The following is a 20,702-nucleotide window of genomic DNA, read 5'->3' as shown; positions in this document are numbered from 1 at the left end:
TAAAGGAATGAGCTGGTAGTTTATTATAGTAGCTTAGTTAAAGCATCATTAATAGTTTTATAAGGAAACATATACATAAACTGCAGTGCTGAAACTGCCTGTGGCCACAATTAATAACAGTGATTTATTCTTTACTTGATCTAATTTATAATTTAAGACAAATTTGAAGAGAAATCCTTATTAAACAGGATAAACATCAAATAGAGAAATGTGGTCATTTATTAGGACGCATTTCCAGGTGCAGCATGTTCGAGCCTGGCACATGTTCAGGTTGTTGAAAGATGTGAATCCACGCAGGCTGCATCCATAACAGGCTTCCATGAAAGAGCCCACATTCAAGGAATAGCTATTGATTATGTGATGCAGATCACACTGTATGAATCTCAATGAGGTAGAGCTTTGATTGAAGCAATAGTTAAAGTGTATAATAAAAGCATCATATCTTTTCATGAGGGCAAATCATAAGAGCCACCACGATGATGGAAATAGTCAAAGGTCCGGTTCGTTAGTTCATTAGCTGTGATTTAAACGAGTCTAAATGTTTTCCTGTCGTGTACGATGGGCAGGAGAGGATACAGAGGAGAGGATGCCACTTTATTAGGTACACCTATAGACTCTATTTACACCACAGAAGCAGCTGTGACTTCTGTTTCCGCAGAGCTTTAAATTCTCAGCTTTAATTAGACGCTGTCAGAAAGGTGACGATTCTCTTCTATGCACAACATGAAGCGCATGAGAAGCCTCGGCGGTCATCTGCCTGTGACAAAGGCAGTAAAGAAACAACAGCAGATGGCAAAGCTTTACACATGGGTTTGGAGACTTTCGACGGAAAACACGGCACAACTCTGCCTAAATGATCAGAATCACACACACCCACTGTTCCTGGAAGTTAACACTTTCACAAGTTGTCTTAACAAAGTCAAAAGGAAGCAGATCCTCAAATCTAATTAAAATCATTTTTAACAAAGGGCTTTTTTTCGCAATGACACTTTTACAGGGTGTTAAATTAAGAATGTCTTGTATAAGCCTCTTAGTTTTCCAATTCTGAGTAGAAACAGTTAATGAAGTATTGCATATTAGAAAAAGACAAATGCGCGTCGTATAGAACGTACACGTGCACAGGTAGAACATTTCACTGCTCTCAGAAATCAATACGTCCCGACTGGTGGCTGCAGGCAATCTGTCTCTAGAGCGGCAGCATCCACTGTGTGCGTCTTGTGAGGAGTGATGGAGGGCTCGGGCCGGGATATCACTAAGCTGATACCTCACCCAGACTCGGCCCACTCCCCAGGGACTCAACCCGTACCCGAGCCACGTGGCCCCGCTTTAAACCCACTGGATTTGAGTTTAATTGCAGAGGCGGGCCGGTCGGAGGGAGAGACCAGACTCCTGGCGTGTCCGTGAACTACCGCCCGGCTAGCGAGCGCCGCCCGGAGCATCCGGCGCAGCTCGACTGGGACGACCGCTGAACTAACAACGCTGATACAGTTGACGCGCTTGTTTTTCTGTTAACATGGGGACACGAGCAAATCTGATGATTGTTAGTGTATGAAGGGACTATCAGCGAGGCAGTCATAGATATCAGTTATGACAGCGCCAAATTACACGTCGCGCAGGAGGCAGAGAAGCGAGTGAAGGAGACACTTGTTTGGACAGGGGCTGAGATCAGTACACGCTGAAGTTGTTGTACTGGGAATGTGAGGAGCCGGCGCTGGCAGCGGCAGGCAGGAGTTATGTGTTTCCCATTTCCTCTGGAGTGAAGAGTAAAGCCGTGAATACATAATTGAACAAAGGCAAAATAGTCCAGTACAAACAACAGCCCCAGCAAGAGCCATTAGCACGAGCTGCATGGGCCACACACAAAACTAATTCCACTTCCTCGTCAGCGTCGCTGCGCGGCTAATAGGAACCGGTGGCTACATGAAAAAAAAAAACAGTAGCTGGAGTCCTTGAACACGGAGCGAGCAGCTGCCACGTGACCGCAGTAATGAACGTACGGAGCCCCATCTCCAGGCGGCGTCTTCACCCCTGGACCCCCGCAATTGGTGGATTAGAGAGTATAATTATCGAACACGGTGCGAGAAAATGGTATTTATTGGCATTATCTCAGTTCATGATGTCAGCCTGACTTGATTAACTCCTCCAGTGAGGAGTGAATGGGGTTAGGGACCTTATCAGGTGGGATTGTGCCTGTGAGCTGTTTGCTGTTTGCCTGTTTGCCTTTGTCAGTCATGAAGACCTTCTTATTGATGGCCGGGGTCCGCGGGGCTAAACCGATATTACAGTTTTTAATGGCAGCCGCGCAGATACTGTGCTCCCCGCGCGGCGCTCCAGAACCTTTTGTTCTTCCTGCCTCTGAGCAAACACACTTTTAATCAACTTCTAGACCTTCCGCTGAAGAGTAGCTTCACAGATATGCTAATGAAAGCGGCGAAGCGAAGCTAGCGGCCCGACGCGCCGGCTAGCGTTGTTTGCAGCGCTCTCCTCCTAGCGCCTCGCGCGAGGCCTCGCCCGCACTCGCGCTCGCGGCTCCGTTATTGCCCGTCTGAGCGTCGTCGGAGCCGGAGCGGCCGAACACAGATGACAGATGAGGTGTTTGTTGTTAGCTGAAGATATCTGTGGCAATCTGGGCAACGGCAACGCATTACACATGATGGATGAACGCTGCCGACCGCTGCTTTGAGTGCAGCCTCCACAAAGTGCAATAAAGAGAGTGTTGACACCCATTTGGGCGAATCTCTCCTTATCATGAGGCAACATATTACAAAAAGCGCCTGACATGTTGGATGTGCCTTCATTAGAGCGAGCCGGCAGCACCACACAGGGACTCTCATCTCCAAGGGCAAATCATCATTTGAAACATCGCTTACCTGGCGACTCGTTTCCAAGACGCTTTGCTGCACGTGATCTGAAATATCAGAGAGGAGTCAGATGCGGTCAAGTCCTGATAAGTTTCCTGCTCGGAGAGAAGTAAACAAGTGGACTCAGCTGTTTGATGCCACGCTTCTATTCATACATATGGATCCCTCAGCTGCTTCTGAGAGCATTGTTATAGCCCATTTAAATCATTGTCAGCTGCTGCTTCCGTGATTGGAGCAGGGAGGAGATCAGAGGATGTTTAGGACGGCGAGCGACTGCGAGCCTTGAGTCAACAAACATTTTGTCACTCAACACACTTAATGCAGATGTGGCCGCACTTTGAGACATGACTCACTGCAGCGCCGGATATTTCAAACAGTACGTTGCTGCTAATATCATTCACAAGTGGCTCCGTGAGCCTTTTCAGTAGCTGTAATCTGCGGACAGGGCAGTCTGGAGGTAAATGTGTGTCGCTCCTCAGCGCTCGTTCTCGCACTTTGCAGGAAGACGAGGCGCCTCAGAGCGTAACTTTGATGATGGCTCGTGATGGCCTGCCCAGGTGCCAGAATAACATTAGGCCTGCTGGACAGGTGGCGGCGTGAGGGAGGAGGGCTCGGAGGCTCGGTAATGAGGGGTTTGCCGGCTAGACCCCCATCTGCTGCCATGTGCAGCACTCTGATCCATTAAATTGCAGCCCAGTCAAGTTTTGTCACAGATGAGGAAACATCTACTCCTCCGAAGTGTAATCGAGTGTCTAACACTTTGAAGCCGTTTTAAGTCATCAGTTAAAGTTCATATGTTCACAACAATATCCACATATGAAAGTCAAAGTAAGGTGTTTTTCCACTAAAGATTAGCTGCCTACGCTATAGAAAACTATAGGGAAGCTACAGTATTTATCAGAGTCCACTCCTGTTCACCGGCTAATTAGAGTTAGTGGCCGTGAGAGGAAGCTGGTGAAAGTCAGTCACGTCTTGATCAGAAGCAGTCCTTCGTTACACATTTACAGTGTTTGAGTCAATTCTGTACTGTTCATTATTAGTGCTTTTATTTTGACATTTCCATTAACTGAATTTAGGTATCAGTGGGAATTAATAAAAAGATGGTAGGATGAAAAGTATCAACACATTTAAATACCATTAGTGGGAGAATACACAAATATATGATATCATTTCTGTGTATTTCTGTTGAGTGGAAAAGCTTGTGTGTGTGTAACAGGAGCTCTAAAGACACCACACCTTCACCTTAATGTTTACCTGTGTGTGCAGTGTGTCCAGGTCACGGTTGGATGTGCGATGCGTTAAAGGAAACGCGCCTGTGAGCGCACAAATGTGCTGCTTTTGTCTCTTTGGAAATCTGGTTTGACAATTTCACAGTGGATGTCGAGAGCAATCCAGCGTATCCATAGGGAGGAAGGCGTCGCCTTGTTTGAACCCGAACACGCTCCTGTTTCTATATGTCCTCTACTGCAGTAAAGTGTGAACACAGGCACCATAGGGCCTGTGTTTCTATGCTGTGACCACATGATATCAGGCATTGTCTCAGGAAGGAAAGAGTCTTTAAGAGATTAGCAGTAAATTACAGCAGTTGGAAGTGACCCTGAGGACGGATGGACAGCGAGGCAGTAGTTCCCCAGGCTTCCCCTCCTTTAGAACCCCCATCTCTGCTTTAAAGCCTGCGCAGGCTGCTCTCGCTCAGAGCGTCTGCTGGCTGCGAGCCAGCAGAGGCATCGTCTCCCGCGCTGCAGGGCGTGTCCCGGTCACGGCGGCCGCCGCGTCCTCTGAAGGCGGTGACGCTCCGTCCTCATCCCACTCGCATCCATCATCAGGCTGGATCTTTCTCCAGAGATCCCATTCTCACACTAAGACTAGTTCAGACACACAAACAGGTAAATGCTAGGTATTAGTTTATCAATCAATAATAAATTACTTCTCACTATTCCAAATAATATTTAATCTTTTAAAACCTGCTTATTGTCATAAAGGCACGATAAAGAGAAAACAAAGGAAGAAATGTGAGGAAAAAAGCGCCTCTGACCATAATTATAATAAAAGGTTTCCCACTAACTCGCCATAATTGATTTTACACTCCCACTAAAGACAAGCGACGGCCGCTAAGCGTCCAGACCATTTGAATGTTTTTCCTCTGCAGTGCACGGAGACTGACCAGCTGGCACCGCGCGCCGACGGAGCCCCGCCACCAGCCAACAAAATAAAAGCTGTTTGGTCACGCTGATTCGCTTTCATCAGTCAGTGATTACACATCCCTACGAGCACTCAGCGGGAAATATTCAGATATGAACTTCACAAAGCCTCAGATGAATCGCTTCCAAAGGCTGCAGCAGAACACGGGGCCATTAAAGAGCCGCCATTCTGCCGCGCCGCCGCTCGTACAAAACCACGGCCCCGCTCTCAACACTCTGGAGTGGAAAATAGCTGTGACATGATTCTTCCTTAATTCTTACTTACAGTAACGCTTACACGCTACTTATTCACACAGGCGTCATATAAATATCGCGCAGTACTATTAAATTATAAAACTATCAAAAGCAGGGTTGCACCATAACCATGACTAATTGATTTGGAACTGGGGCCACGCTAAATGTTAATTGCATTAGCTACTGTAGCCTAATGCTGCAAAGCACTGACATAAATGAAGGTATTAGTTTCATTAGCCGAATTATCTGCACTGGTGTTGAGCAGCATCATCTGTGCAACTGGAACGTCTTCGCTTCGAACCAGCAGCAGAGCGTTACCCACAGCCTTTTCAGGACTTAACTAGTATTAGTGGTTTTCAACAGCAATCAAAGTTAATTAAAGCCTCATTCCTTATTCTTTGTTCGCGTTAATGCTTCTCGTCCAGCAGATTATTATGGACCGAGCTCTTAGCAGCATTAGCATCGCTTACAACGTGTGCTGAAGTGTCTTTGGACCAGACTCTGAGCCCCGCGCTGCCCAGTGAGTCATGGAGGGACGCGTGTGCGCAGACTTTTCTCATTCAGATGTTTTGTTTAACATTATGAACAGGTGTTATTGTCAGAGAGGCAGACAATCTGTCGAAACACAACAAAGAAAGAAAATACCTCAAAACCTCCCAGATGCTTTTCCACGTCTGGATGCTCTGCGCAGCAAATGGTGTCTGGCATTGAAGGTGAAATGATATTAAACAATAGGATCAAAACATTGAGTCATCTCATGTCGCTGGATGCAGCCAGGTGTCCATTAGTCATTAATGTAAAGAAACACATAATGTAAAGAGACGTGACTATTCACACACATTTATTTACACACCGGGGGTCGTGGCTGATTAGATGTTGCCTGTGAGATGTTCGTTTAGCTCCTACTGTAGCTCAGTGCAAACCTGTGGCCTCAGTGAACTTTAGCCATAACAACGAGAGATGAATGATGCATATTTGAGTGTCTGCGCTGCTGCATTGAAGGACCGCTGGGCACAGGTGCATCTGTGTTGCTCCCCTAAATGCTTCTCTGGGCTCCCAGGCCTCCTGTAGTACTTACGCGTGACATTTGACCTTCAGGCAGAAATGCTGCTTTGATTGGAGGAAACCAGGAAGCATTTGACAAGCACAGAAATAAAATGACCACTTCCCAAAGGTGGAGTCACTTGTGCCTTGAGTAGCTGGAGTTTTAAACAGCAGTGGAGCAAGAAAGAGTGGGGTCTGGGAACTTGGTGTTTAGAGTAGGGCCTCAGCAGGTTAGCTCTCCAGAGGAATACATCATCGGTGATGAATGGCTTCCTGGTATACCAGTGGTTGGGGAAATTTATAGGTTGCCCCGCTGCAGACTCTGTCCATAAGCAGATGCACAGAATCGCACCCCAGCACCGGTGACTTAGAAGCATTAGTTTGCACCTGCGTCAGCTACAGTGGGCACAGTTGTTTTTAACAGGAGCCTGGAGGACAAACCTCACAGTAAGCTGAGCCAACACAGCTGGGGAAAGCATATTTTTGCATGCTATGAATTTGGGTAGAGGCTGGAAAACTCCACCAGGAGCATCAGTTTTGCTGCAGTGACAGGTCGTTTGCATGGACGCTCACCTGGAGGAGGTGGAGGCCAGAGGTGGTGATTATCAGCGCTTTCCTCCCCACAAAAAAGGCAGGATGCTCAAAATGTCAGAGAAGGTTACACACACAGACCTCTTCATTATCTGCTACTGTAAACACCACGTCCTCCTCCCTCGCACTGTTCAGACTGGTGCTCTACAAACACTCTGCAGCACATTGTTACAGGACAATGTAAATATTCTATATGTATTTTTGCCTCAGATTTCAGCACCAGTGGCTCTGCTCTGTCATTTTTTTGGCTGCAGTCTGAATTCGAATCTCGGTCTCGAGCTGTTAAGCGTTAAACACACCTCACTGCAACATCCCTGACGCTCCTCGTTGTCACTTCCAACAAGTTTTGGGTTGAGGTTGATATCATTGCGTGTGCGTAACAGTGTTTGCAGGCTGGGATGATTTATGAAGCATGTATTGTGTATTGGAGGGGCTTCGGAAGGCTTGGGGGATGCCACTTTGAGAATGTGAACAGATTCATCAAGGTGGATTATCTTTGCTCTTGAACGCAGCCCCCAGAGGTTGACCTTTTTTCGCTTTTCCATCACTGGGACCCAGAACACAACAGTGACTGTGCTGTGAAAGATAAGGGGCTGATGCGCCGGGAGGCTGCAGGTGCTTCTCGTACCTACGATGACGTCGTCCACCGTTTCGCCACAGAGCGTTCAGCTGCCGGAGGCTTCGGGGGCGTGGCCTCCGGGCGCAGGCCCCACGGGAGCGACCGGTGACGGAGCGGAGTGAAGGGGCCCGACCCGGCGTCGGCTCCACAAATAGCGTCAAAACTAATTTTTACTTGGGGAGAAACACTCCAACAGATGTGACACGTGTTCGCTCCCAGGGAGCGGCATTATCAGCGTTTCACAGCTTGAAATCCTCTTTGCAGAAAACAAGAGTGGAGCCTGTGTGTGTTTTTTTTTTACCTTCAGACATTTTCCATGACTGCGCTTTACAGGCCAAAAATACTGCAAACTTGGAAGCGGGCCCAAAAATTTGCCAGGCGTGGCGGAGGATTTGAACTTCATGTAAACTAGTTACTGATGACACACACTTTTTCCACAGAATTTATGCAAGCCGTGTCATTTCTGCTCCTTGTTGTTAGCGTCAGCCAGCAGGCGAACGGCTCCGTTTTACCGCGCCGCGTCCCGGCTGCACAGCTTTAACCTGTGTTTACATCAGCTGCACTGAAGGGAACCTACAGTACAACATGCAGGTATTTCTCATTGTAAAGTCCTCCGCCAGCGTTTTTGTCCTCGCTGATTATGAAGTTGGGGTTTATTCTCTGTGCTCCCTGAAGATACGGCCCCTGACAGAGTGAAGTCGGGGGGGAGGGAGCCGTGCGCGTGCAGACCTGCTCTTTTCCTGGGGGCTGGCAGATAAAGACTTGGGAGGTTTGAGTCCTGCGTTGCCTTCAGCAGAGACCCTCATCTGCATGCGCGGGGCTTCTGCGAGGCATCGGTGCAGCCACATAATGTCAAGCAATTTCCTGTAACACAAGGAAATGTGATTTCTAGTAAAGCGGGAGTCGAGATGGACACTCTGAAATTACTTTGAAACATCTCAGTTTGCATCAAACGCCGCTCGGCTGGACTGAATTGTGTCCTCGTGACACGCTTTTGTGCACCTGTGGCGCCGCAAACGCACATCTGGGGCAGCGCGAGGCGGGTAATGCTGCGTGGTAGCTGCTGCAGGCGGCCGGTGCTGCAGGAGTACAGTCACGCCTCCACCCGGCCGCGTGACACGCCGTCTTTTAATACTAAATTTCAAGGCTGAATTTTTCATGCTGGTGCCGTGAAGACATCTTATTACAACGTCTGTCACAAAAGCAATTTTGTTTTAAATGGGCCGCAGAAATGCTAAATCTCCCAGGTTGCGCCTGGAGCCAAAACAAAGGTTTGATTTAAGCGCCGTGGTAAAGTTCAAGGTGGCTGTGGACGGAACGGTGCCGGAGAAAACAGGCAACCGGCGCCGCGGTCCGGCCCGTGGTGACAAATGCCGGGCCTCGTCCCGGCGTCAATCTGTGTCCAGATTCTGGTTCTCCCGGCCTGATGAACGGCTGCGTCCAAGCAACTACGGCAAAGCTGTGCTCGTGACTTAAACAGAGGGCAAAGAGTTAAACAGACAGCAGCAAACGCGAGGAGGTCCAGTCAGTCCTCACTGACTAAAATAGGGCAAAGACAAAGATGTGGGAATTCCTTCCGACCTCCTTATTTCCACATGTGAAGAGCTCCCTTGGTTGTTTTCAACATGAGAATTGTCGCACAGAGAGAGGTAGAACTAAAATAGACCGGGGAGCAGGAGAAGTTATGGCCTGAAATAATCAACCAAACCAACATGTAGATCAAGTCCTGAGGTTTGGATCTGACCTTTGACACACAGATTTTGAAAGTCACTAATAAACAGTGGCTTCTATGAAGTCGTGCAGGCTCGATGCCAGAAAACAAGTGGGAGAAAATAGGAAAAGCAAACTTCTGCTCTGCTCCTTTATTGGTTTCACTGGTGAAGGACTGCGCGCCTGCACCGATGGGACCTGAAAAGATGAGCGGCTCGTATTCATCAGCGCCACACGCGGGCGACACCCCGAGACCGCTGTGTGAAATCAAGTTTTCTCAATTGCAGCAGCAGCTCACCTCCCGCGTTAGTGTTGCTCTAACTGGAGGGACACTTTCGCACGCTTTCCTTACACGAAGCGCCCCCGATTGAAACGCAGTGGAAACAAGATGAGAAAATTGAAGGAGGAATTGGTCTGGGGCGTTGTCAGCAGCCACAATATGTGCGCCTGTAATTCCACCTTTCACGGGGCTCCAGGAGTGTGTTTAAATTGTGCCTGCGCCAGCTGAAGGGGGAAGGCGGCCGCTGCTGTTCGTGGACCAGCCGGCGCTTTTAATCTCGTAATTCATCCACTGTTATCACTGTAAAGAAGCTGGAGGCGCTGCCCACTTCTGGTGGTTCACCCTCAACACTAATCCAATTAACACCACCACGGACACAGATGAATATATTTCACAGCTGCTGAACTTTAAGGAACTGGATTCATAATTTAAAGAACAAATGACATTTATTTGTTCAGGTGTTTGTTTATTTATTAGTTTGTTAGTTACTTTTAACAAGATGCTCAAATTTTGGATAATAATTTGCTATTGATTGTTTTATTAATTGACCATTCAATGAATTAAAAGCAGCAATTACACTCAGGCATCCGTCTGCCTGGAGTGTAACTGATTATATGTAAAAGACGTAAAAGCACAACAAGCGTCAAAGCAGCGACGACAACACAGAGCAAACCGCATGATTCACACGCTCGGGATCTGTGTTTGGGTCCAACCGGCGCTCCAGCTCCCCACCGCTGCTGTTTGACGACCACCAACATGCACAGCTGCTGTGTGTGTGTGTGTGTGTGTGTGTGTGTGTGTGTGTGTGTGTGTGTGTGTGTGTGTGTGTGTGTGTGTGTGTGAGCAGAAATATGATGAAGCTCTTCCCTGTCAAAGGTCACTTACAGCGACTGGGTCCCGGGGGCTGTGGGGACCGAGGGGGCGGTGACCCCTCTGATGCCAGCGGAGGAACAGCGGCCGGCGCTCTGGGCGGTCGCTTAAACTAATCACCGCGGGGACGGCGACCGTTGCTTTGTTACAGACCTGCGTCCCCACTTCACAAATGAGCCCCGCACAAAAACAACGGGCTTCATCTTGTTGCACTCCCAGACTGGCCAGATGCTGAAGCAGCTGACGAGCCAATCGACTCCGAATCTACGCCGCCGCCGGCCAAACTGGCCCCAGTCCCATCTTTCTGCCTCCTCGTGTTTTTCTTATTCTTCTCGCTTTCTTATCTCATTGTCATTGACATGCTATTATCTGTTTTATTGTTTTGTTCTTGCCAGTACATTTGGGGCGAGAGCCTTGTTCGCTTTGGCCGGTCATTAAGATTATCAGCTTTGGTTCAAAACGGGCTGTTTCAAATCATAAGAATCTTATAGTGCAGGAAGAAAAAGCTAAATATCAACAAACCGGAACTAATAATCATTAATAGGTGCTGGAAATACAACTGAAATATCAAGTCAGCGCCCTTGACTTAGTGGTCATAACCTACAGTGACGCCTTGTTAAATCCTTTGTTATGAATCCTCTAATGAGGATTTATTTAGCATTTAGCGCTAATTGTTCACTAAACAACCTACAGTGAAGCGTGTGTTCAGGAGTGTTAATTAGCTACTCCTACACGTCCAAAGCAAAAGAGCTGAATTCATGTCAGTGATTTTACTCCTGTGAAACGGCTGCAGTTTCATTTACTACACAACTGCTAAGGACTCGCTGAGATGCTGCTTCAGTGCGTGAGGTTCAGACGGATGCTGCTTCCTGCGGCGACGGGTGAGAGGAGCCAAAGGTGCAAAGCAGGTCATGAGTTCACATTAAATACATAAAATATGGCCGACACATCACTGGAAGCGCCCGTCGGTTTCCTCGTTAGCGGCCGACGCTCGCACCGCGTGCTCGGACGCCTGTCGATCGGGTTTCGCCGCTCACATCAACGCGCTCCTGGCGCCGCGGCCGCTCGGTGTAATGCAGTGTTGGATTTAATCCGTGCACTCATGCATTTAATGGCGGGCTGTGTGTGTGTTAAACACATTGACATTTGTGCTGTTGTGTGCACCCCGTTATTGATTTTCAGTGAAAGTCCTCTTAGGAATGTCAAACATAAGCCCATACTTTGAGATAGACTATATTGATATGCTCGCCATGCGCTTGCAAACATTTCCAGTTCACAGCAAGGAGAATCTTATCATGGTGTCTGACTTTGTCAACACTATTAAATTTAGAGGGAGTCAGAGATTAATAACTTCCACATAAGGAGAAAATAGAAAGAGGCGCCGGCTTGGAAGTGTGCGGGAAGATTAATGAGTGTCAAAAACAATGAATTTCCCGTCAGATAGCGGAATGACATGGACTGTTTGTGTGGACTTCCCAGCCTCTCATCAGATTAGAGCCCGGAGACGACCTGCTTTTACACACCAGCGTTTTGTCCTTTCTGCCGACTTCAAATGAACACTGACCTATTTTGAAGTTAAGAATTCACAAGGCTGCATTCCGCTCTCGTAAGGACCCGATGATCACAATTCCTATTGAAGACCGCATCTGCCTGTAGAAGCAGCGCGTTATGTGGCATGTGCTCGACTGGCCTCGTGGAGGCGGTTGGAAAAAAAGGCTGCAGAGGTTCAGTCGTAGCACATCCGTGGTGGCTCATCATGCACGTTTGTTATTCGGATCAGTGCTGACTTGGCAGTTTTCGCATGAAGAGACCTTTAAAGTCTGTCTGTGTTAATGTGTATATGCTCTGTCCTTATTACACCTGTCGCAAAGCCTCTGGAAACAAACAAACCCAAGCGAGCAGCTTGTTCACCCGTCCTCCACGTTGCCCTGACCTCCAGCTCCTAACGGTTTGAATTATTATATTTAAACAGACGATCTTTAGGCCACATCATGTCTGGTGTAGTTTTATAGAAGACAAAAGCTTCTTGCGTCTTCCTGCCGGGAGGAGCAGTAAACGAACCACGCGCTCAGCTTCACGTTTGACCACAGCAGAGAAACCGGCACCAAACAGGAACCGATGACGCCTTTGTCCTTTTTGCGATGCTGTATTTCGTGTCGGCGGCGGCGGCGCGACATTTACGCCGTCGGGTCGTTTACTCGCTGTCACAGCGGATCGAGCCGGTAATAAGCGCGCTATCAGTGTTACTCTTCCATCCTGCCTGTCTAACCTGCTGTTTCCTTGCTTTACCCCCTCATGCTATCAGTGGCTGCGACAAAAAGCAAAGGGAAAGGTGAGTTACTGCCTCCATTTTCTTGCTACATGATTTATGTTGTACACACTTCGCAATAAACAATGTTTGGATTGCCCTTTTATCTTCCCAAGAGCCTGTATTAATATACACTGCTTGTTGCGAAGCTTTCTTTTAACCTTTTCGTATCCAATTTAAGTTTCCCGTGTGCTTTGTGTGAACACAACCTGCTCCACACGTGTGTGGATTCGCATGAACACACCGGGGAGCTGACCGCCTCGCGCAGTCATGCTTTGCCTCCATTTGGCCGCCGTGCAGCTCCACTGGAGCAGCTGGGGGTTGTTCCCAGTTCAAGGACGCGGCGGCGGTGGATGGAGGAGGAGGAGGCTGCTTGGAATTCACGGTCCCCACCCAGATTCCCCCAAATGTGCCGTGAATTCGAGCGGGAGGCCTCCTCGCCCTGCCCTTCACCAGTCTGTGCTTTGTCTGTGTTTCTTACCATTGATTCCGATCTGTTGCCTAATAACGTCTCGTTTTCCCATTCATTATGCGCTGAGCCCTCAAATCCAGCAGCCGCCGTGTTTAGCTGCTCATCCATAAAAGATGTCTACCTTTGATGGGTGAAACCTGGTGTCACAACCTCCCCTTATTTCCTTCCCCTTCGCTCCTCTGGCATTGGATGCAGTGGCGCTGGTGCCGCCTAATGCTGATGCTATTCTAGTCACCATAAATATGGCAGTAATTTCACCCGCATGGCTATTTGGCACCACTCTTACGGGGAGATTCTGTGAAAATATGGATTTGCTGTGAGAAATGGTGCTGCAGCTGCTCTTCTCATACCTGTGTTTTACAGTGAATAATGCCGTTGTGCATTATTTACACTATTTACGCGTTCTTGTTTACTCATGTTAATTCATGTTATTTGTGTTTCCTGGCCGCAAGTTAAACCCACGTATTCAGTGCCTTTAAATGAATGCCGGGCATTTATCTCTTCTTTCTCCCCCATTTTTGAAAATGCGGTCTTTTCTAATTACTTCAGTAATTAGGGGGCTACTTTTTAATTAACGCAAGATACACATTCAGCAGCTGTACCTCTGGAATCTAGTTCAATATGAGGAAGCCTCTTTCAACAGCACTTTGAGCACTCTAATTACATTTAATAATTTTTATTAATAATGATGAAGATAATGAATATAACCACATGTATCAGTCGAATATTGATTAATGGATTTTGTCAGCGTTGCCGCTGCATGCTAATAATTGCTTTGTAATTTATGGAGCAACTGTGGGGAGAGAAAGCAGCCGGGATAAAAGATCATCCTGGCAGTTGTCATTATAGTGCAAAACGTCCCCCTTGGTTTATTTACCAGGACCTTGTGAATAGATTTATTTGCTCTCTGAGGATGTATCTTGGCATTTGAAGCAATGCTTTGACTAGAGCCTGTGCAGAGAAGGACAATTATTTATTGACGTGTGGACACTATAAAAAATAAATGGAGGGTGAACTGCTTCATGAGGGAGAGTTTACTGAGCATCCCAAACTAATTTTTTTATTTGGAAGTCACGAGGCAACTGTCAATAATGATGTAAAACCTATAAATGAAGATAAAAGTGAGATTTTTTTCCAGTTGTGTTTGTTTTGTGTGGGTGTGTCCAACTCCAGTGGAAGAGCAGCTGATTTCAAAACATAATATTCACTTGGCTCTGTGGAGGTGGAAGATGAACGCATGCAGATCTCACACAACAGTGTTTGTAATGGATATTTTTAGAGCCATTTTGATTTTTTCCCTCCTCTCGGCTCCTCCACTACCGACTCAAACAGTGGTCAGTGTGTTAACAGCCCTCCAGGCTTGGGCTGATTTCATTTTGCAGCACTTGTCCCTTTTGTGAGCTTCACACTGTCAGAAAATACAGTGGGACCGGCTCTGTTTGCCCGGCGTGGACACGAGCCCCAGACTCAGACTGAAGCATTAATCTGACGTACCTGTTCAGGCTGAAACCAGGTGAACCATTTCACGTTTTCACCTGGAGATAGTTCAGCATTTTGACCCACTTTTAGAAGTTGATGCATTTCCACTTTCCTCTCCTTTTTTTTTTTTACTTCGCCCAAAAAAAGCTGCTAAGAGTTTCCCCAGCAGAGATATTTATTGCCAGTTCTTTGGATTGACCACCCCTAACTTCCCCCTTCGCTCTCCCGCTGAGGCAAATCACAGGGGACGACTGCGCATCGCACCACCTCTGAGTGGAGGGAGGTTCACTTTTACCCAGGTGCTACTCAGTAACAGGCACCGGTGTCCTTTCTGATGGGGCTAAAGCTGACAGACAGCTCTCTCCATCCTGCTTATCTGCCTTGTAACAGGCTTCAACGGGCTCCGTAACAGCTCAATCAGCTGACTGCATCATTTAAGATCCGCCGTCTGCGCCGAGCGTGAATCCAGTGCGGAGCCGATGCTCGGTTGTCGAGTGTTGCCGGGTCACGGTGGAGCCTCGCGCGCATTGTGCTCCTCTCTCTGATCTTCTGTGCAGCGTTTGCCAGCGTTGCTCTAATCCGGCGGCAGATAAAGGATGCGTATAGTTTAGCGCGTCCTCCTCCACCAATTCACAAAGCTTCTCCACAAACTCATTTATTGCCAGAAAATTTTAAACTGCATTTGATCCGGCAAAAACCACCCAGAAGCTATTTGCACCTGGAATTAAAACAGCGGTGGAGAAAGAAGGCGCAGCTGAAGCCGTTTTGCACATATATTGTGTCCTCTATCCGCTTTGCATTTCTACTTTATTTCCAGATGCAAATAGGCTGCGAAAGAGAGTGGCATGGAGTACATTACTAATCTGGGCAAAAGTAATCACAGCCTTTGCTTTTACCATAATTACATATGGATTTTCTATGACTGGATGAGTTGCATGTTGGGAGGGCCACATGGAAAGACTTCAAATGCCCCCTGTTGATTTTAAATTGTGTCAGTATCTAAAGCTGACGACGCTGAAAGCGGCCGGTGAGCGCCTCTCAAACATGCATCACTTTGGACAGGTAATTTACAGATTAGCTTCAGTTAATGGATCAGATCTGGATTTAGCGCTAATTAGCTGCTGCTCTTAAATAGTTCCTTAAATCTCCCAATCACGGCGGCTGATGGCTTTTCAAATGAGCGCCGCTTATTGAGCGCCTCCGATCGGCGGCGCCGCCGTAAACACGAGCAGCGCCTCCGCCGGCGCCGGCGCCGGACCTATAGGGTTTAAATTACACTGTCAGAGGAACAGATTGCTTCAGGTGTCGCATAGGGGCCTTTCATTCATTAGAGAAATACATTACAAGAAGCGTGTTTGCCCGTGTTTTTACTTTGTTCTGAAAAGGTCGGCGTAGGTGAAAACAATCAGACATGGCGGCATTACATTAAAGCAGCCTGTCACTTCTATTGCAGTAACAACTCACCTTGGAAGCAGTTCCTGTATTTCCCCTTGTATTTGATCAGTATATTATACTCTGATGTTATTCATATTGCGTCTCTGCTCAACCTTTACCTGTACTGTGACATGCATGTGGCACCAGCTGCTAACAGAGCGGCTGCAGCCTCCGACCTGCTTAAAATGGCGCCGGGCCTTTAGCGCACGCAGCTCGCGTGCATTAGCATTCCGGGGAACGCTCGCACCGACTAGCCTGGAATTTCAGAAGTGGTGGTATTTGGACTCCAGTGAATGGAACATGTTGTTTACATGAGATGCTTCAAAGCGGGCGTCGGAGCAAGGTACAGTGCGGAATATTAATGTGCACAGAACTTTTTGCTACGTTCCTACAGCAAATGTGAAGAGCGACTGTTTGAGTAGATTGTCTCAACTGTGGCCTAAGTGGCCGGCGTTTGTTTATTTTCCGTGCTTCTTCATCGAAGGATCGGCGTTAATCTCATCCACTTGTCTCCCTTTCAGCGAGGTGTGTTGTTCGTTTGGCAGGAACACCACATAACTGCTATGCTAAGCGATGATATCAATACCACTGTGAGGAATCATGTGACAGGCAGCCATTATCTGGACAGCCTGATTACGGGGCTTTCCGAGCTGCTGCGTCGAGTTTGGGCTGGAGACCCGCTCGCTTTTAATCAATATTTGATTAAATTCTTTTGCCTGATATCTGGACGGTCCACAGATTGTCCTCACCTCGCTATGAATCGCTGCAGGTCTCTGGAGGGCGAACATTTCTAAAGAAGTGGAATCACACAAATCACAGCCCCAATCTGTTCAGACACTCACACAAACCTGCGACAGCCAGCGCTCTTAGTGGTCTTTGAAGTAGCATAAACCGAGACGATTGCGGCTGAACGCAGTCTGGATCTGTGGCCGCTCGCATCCGTCGGCGCCTTATGATCCACGTTTCTCCACTAAGTGATCGCGTTGATCAAAGAAGCAGTGGCGTATTAATGCAGGCTGCATCTCTTCCACCTAACGACGTCATAGCGTGTGACATGTTCAGGTGAGCTAGTGATGCCGCAAACAACAAAAAGGGAAAAAAGGAAATGCTAACGTGTGCATGGAGCACATACAGGTACTGCACGAGGGCAACGTGGTTCCAGATTCACCTGATCATCAGCAGCAACTCAATGTATATATATAGCTGCTCTCATTATACAGTTCTGAAGCCGTTGGGCTGACAGAGATCAGATCTACAGTCCAGGGAATACGGCGCTACAGTGGCTCTATTATGAGACACTTATTTTAACCAGGCTTTGCACTAAACTCAAAGAGGTTTCATTACTGCAGATTACCGAGGGTGCTATGAAGCGGCTTGCTCCGGTCTCCCGCCGTCTCCCTCCCCTCGTAATGCGACTGTTATTACCCGTCCTGGAACGTTTTCCGAGCGGTGAGCTGCAAAGCGATGTTTTCCATCCGTCGCATGTGTTGGTTAACCCGGCACCTCCGCCGCGTCACGTCCCGTCCGGATATTCTGAAAGTAATGTCGATATCGGCGCCGACTGCATTGATTCGAATTTGTCCGGTTGTGTTTTTGAATTGATGCATTGCAGACATTATTCGTTGACAGCTCTGCTGTTTGGCGGAAAGTCTCATGCTGTTCATCCCGGCGTATATATAAAATGTGATGTACTGCATGAATTGCTCCGCTAGAACTACAAGTAACAAGAAGTCTGGATTATTCACCAGCCACTGTTTCTTCTGTTAGAAGTTAAACATGATCAATAAAAACAAACCTGAACTTTTTCCTCACTCGGACCGGGTTCTGGACTTACTTGGCAGTCTGAGCTTGTCTGGCAGGACATTTCACAGCCTCGGCGTCCTGACAGTGAAGCCCAGTCATCTTTCATCTTGGGCCTGGACTTAGCAAAGAGCCAGGAGGCCTGCCGGTGGTGCCGAAGCAGCACTCTGACTCATGAGAGGCCAAGAGGTCAGAGACGTAGCTGAGGGCAGAGCCTCGACAGGCCATAAAGGATATCAATAAAATCAGTAGAAAATAAGAAAGCGTCACCGCAGTGGCTCCTTCATTGATTCTTGCCAAAACAAAGATGGCGTAACACTAATAAAGAGGAACATAACACTATAAGATAAGATGAGATAATTTTTATTTAGTGATAATATCTTTCAGTACATGGCAACTTCATGTTCAGATTTGTCAAGTGAGTTATTTCCACAGAAGTAGATCACACAGTAAAAAGCCTCCAGGTCACGAGAAGTGAAATTACTCTGTAGCAGGAAACGTATGTGCAGGTATTTCTCCCTCCAGTTCTTTAAGTTCACAACAAAGTCTTGCAGCCTGGCGCGATACTGGAGCTACAGCGGGTGTCACGAGGTGCCTATTAATCTATTCATCTCTCCGCACAAATAAAAAGGGCTTAACAACAAGTCTGGAGTTGGAAGTTGGGGGAAAAATGTAAGTCACGCGTTCACAGAACTTCACACTGAGCTGGAACAGAAAGTGTTTGTATGTGTCTCACATGGGAGGCAGCGAGCTCCATTATGTCTCCACCAAAGAATGCACCGCGAGAGGCCTCGGCTTTTAATTAAGCGGAATATTTATATACTGCGGATGTTCAACTTCCTCCTCTCGCTGCATGCCGTCAAATAGGCCACGCAGTTTAGAGCTGGCCAAGTAATTACAATTTTGTCAAGTCGTAGTAATTGCAGTGATTAATTATGTCCTCGAGTACATTGTCTGTCATATAGCACATTTGATGTGTTTATGATGTATGTATGAATCTGTTCACTTGACACAATTGAGATTGAAGCCTCCATATGAAAAAACAGAGCTTTTCTATAACATGTATGCATTTGTATTGTTTTGTCTAAATAACGCTTACAACAACATCAACAAACCCATTTCAGACGCTCAGCGTTTCGCTGTATGAACATAAAGCGCGTGACTTGTGGAGACACGTTAAATTAAACGGCGTCGTGTAATTGGCAGTCGCTTCAGAAAGTTGCCATCACTCATTAGCATGCGGAGCGGAGCTCAGCACCTCCAACATCTCTGTTTGCAAAGGAGCCCTTGTAAAATCAAGCACCGGAGGTGAATTCTTGGTTTGATTAACTGCCTGGAATTTATTTCGTATGAGAATTAATAATTGTTATTATTGTGTAATGTACGGAGGCCTCGCCTATTTCAGGAGCTATTTTCTGACTTATTTGTTTTCTTTTCATCCTGCCTGTAGTTTACAGTTTATTCTGCAGCGGCGTGCTTGACTGCTCACCAGCCATTCATCAAAGCGCTGCTTTCCATTATTTGGTGCAGTCAGCTGAAACTGAAAGGGTTTTGCAGTGGTATGGCTCATTCTTCCTCCACTAACTCTCTGTTCTCTTCAACAGAGATGTCCCTCGTATTTCTCACCTTACGCCCCGGATCAGTGGTTAATGGGCAAGTCGCTGAGAATTACGTATGCAACCCCGTCGTCGGACGATCGACCCCTCGGAGCCCGTTTCCCAACTTGCTGTGATATTTTTTTGGAAGAAACAGAGAAAAAGGAGATTTCCACAGTGATCGATAGCGGCAAAGCCCCCACATTCATCAACTACCTCCCTTTATCCTTCCTTTAACTACAGTCGTAAAGATTTCCATCCTCCTCATTCGCATTTTCTACATATCCACCCGACCGCAAGACTCACAATCAATAACCTAAGTATCATATTCTTGGCTTCTAATATTGTCAGACTCAGGTTCCATCTGGCTACGATCTGTGCTGCATCCTGATAACAGCATGAGAAGAGGCTGCTTGAAATGAAATGAAATAGTTTGTCATTAATGTGCACTCAGCAGCCATGCAGTCGTTCCCAACATCTGTATTCATATATATACTCCGCACCTGCTGCACAGACCTCGTCCCACGCTGAAATGCAAAGCACTCCAGAGCAGACGTCTACGTGCGCCCCGCGTTCTGCCTCCTATCTGTCTTTGTGGTTGCGCTCAGAAATCCGCGATTTGTATTTACAGCACAGACGCCGTCCGGCCTCCGTCTTCGTATTTCCACCGAATTTTAGCTACGCGGGTAAATATTTGATTCATGAGGCGGCGTCACTTGATTCTGTATAAGTTAATGTCACGGTGCAGAGATGTGTCAGCAGCATTGTGGCCGCGCCGCACAGCAAACAACTTGACTAATCTGCTGGGTGCTGACACTGTGACTGATGAAGGGGGCGCTGGTGGCCCACCTTAATGTGGACCATAATCTCCCAGCTCAAGGTGATATTGCCAGTTCCAGCTCTGACTGGAGTGGGTTCTTAGCTGCAGCCCAGCAGCTCACACATCCATGTGACTGTCATAAAAAAACATTGTGAGAGGGGAGAGCACAGCCAGGGGACCAATTACAGGTTTAAGAGCTGGGCCCATAAGCACACTGGTGTTGGAGCGGTTTTGATTAGAAGAACGAACCCACAAACTAAAAAAAAGGGGGGGGTCTTTATTGATTGAGTAAAACGCTCAGTTTAAAAATGAGTTCATGTTTCGTGGATGATTTCATATTCTTGATCCTCACATCCCCCCTTCCAAGGGAGGGAGGCTGGATTG

At 47.4% G+C, this 20,702-nt stretch overlaps 1 protein-coding gene across 5 annotated transcripts in view; it reads left to right on the top strand.

Moving 5' to 3' along the window:
* Nucleotides 1-20,702, top strand: part of cadm2b (cell adhesion molecule 2b) — a 91,085-nt gene that overhangs the window by 46,901 nt on the left and 23,482 nt on the right. For 4 of the 5 annotated variants that reach the window (XM_029170880.3, XM_029170884.3, XM_029170881.3 and 1 more), the window contains exon 2: nucleotides 12,716-12,742. The exons of the other annotated variant lie outside the window; for it this stretch is intronic. In XM_029170880.3, the coding sequence (XP_029026713.1) occupies nucleotides 12,716-12,742 (27 nt within the window). The remainder of the gene's footprint in view (nucleotides 1-12,715; nucleotides 12,743-20,702) is intronic. 5 annotated transcript variants of the gene reach the window in all.

This window comes from Betta splendens, chromosome 13 (assembly GCF_900634795.4).
Source record: "Betta splendens chromosome 13, fBetSpl5.4, whole genome shotgun sequence".
Taxonomy (NCBI): Eukaryota; Metazoa; Chordata; class Actinopteri; order Anabantiformes; family Osphronemidae; genus Betta; species Betta splendens.
Note: the sequence above shows the minus strand (reverse complement) of the source record. Positions and strands in the feature narration are given on the sequence as shown.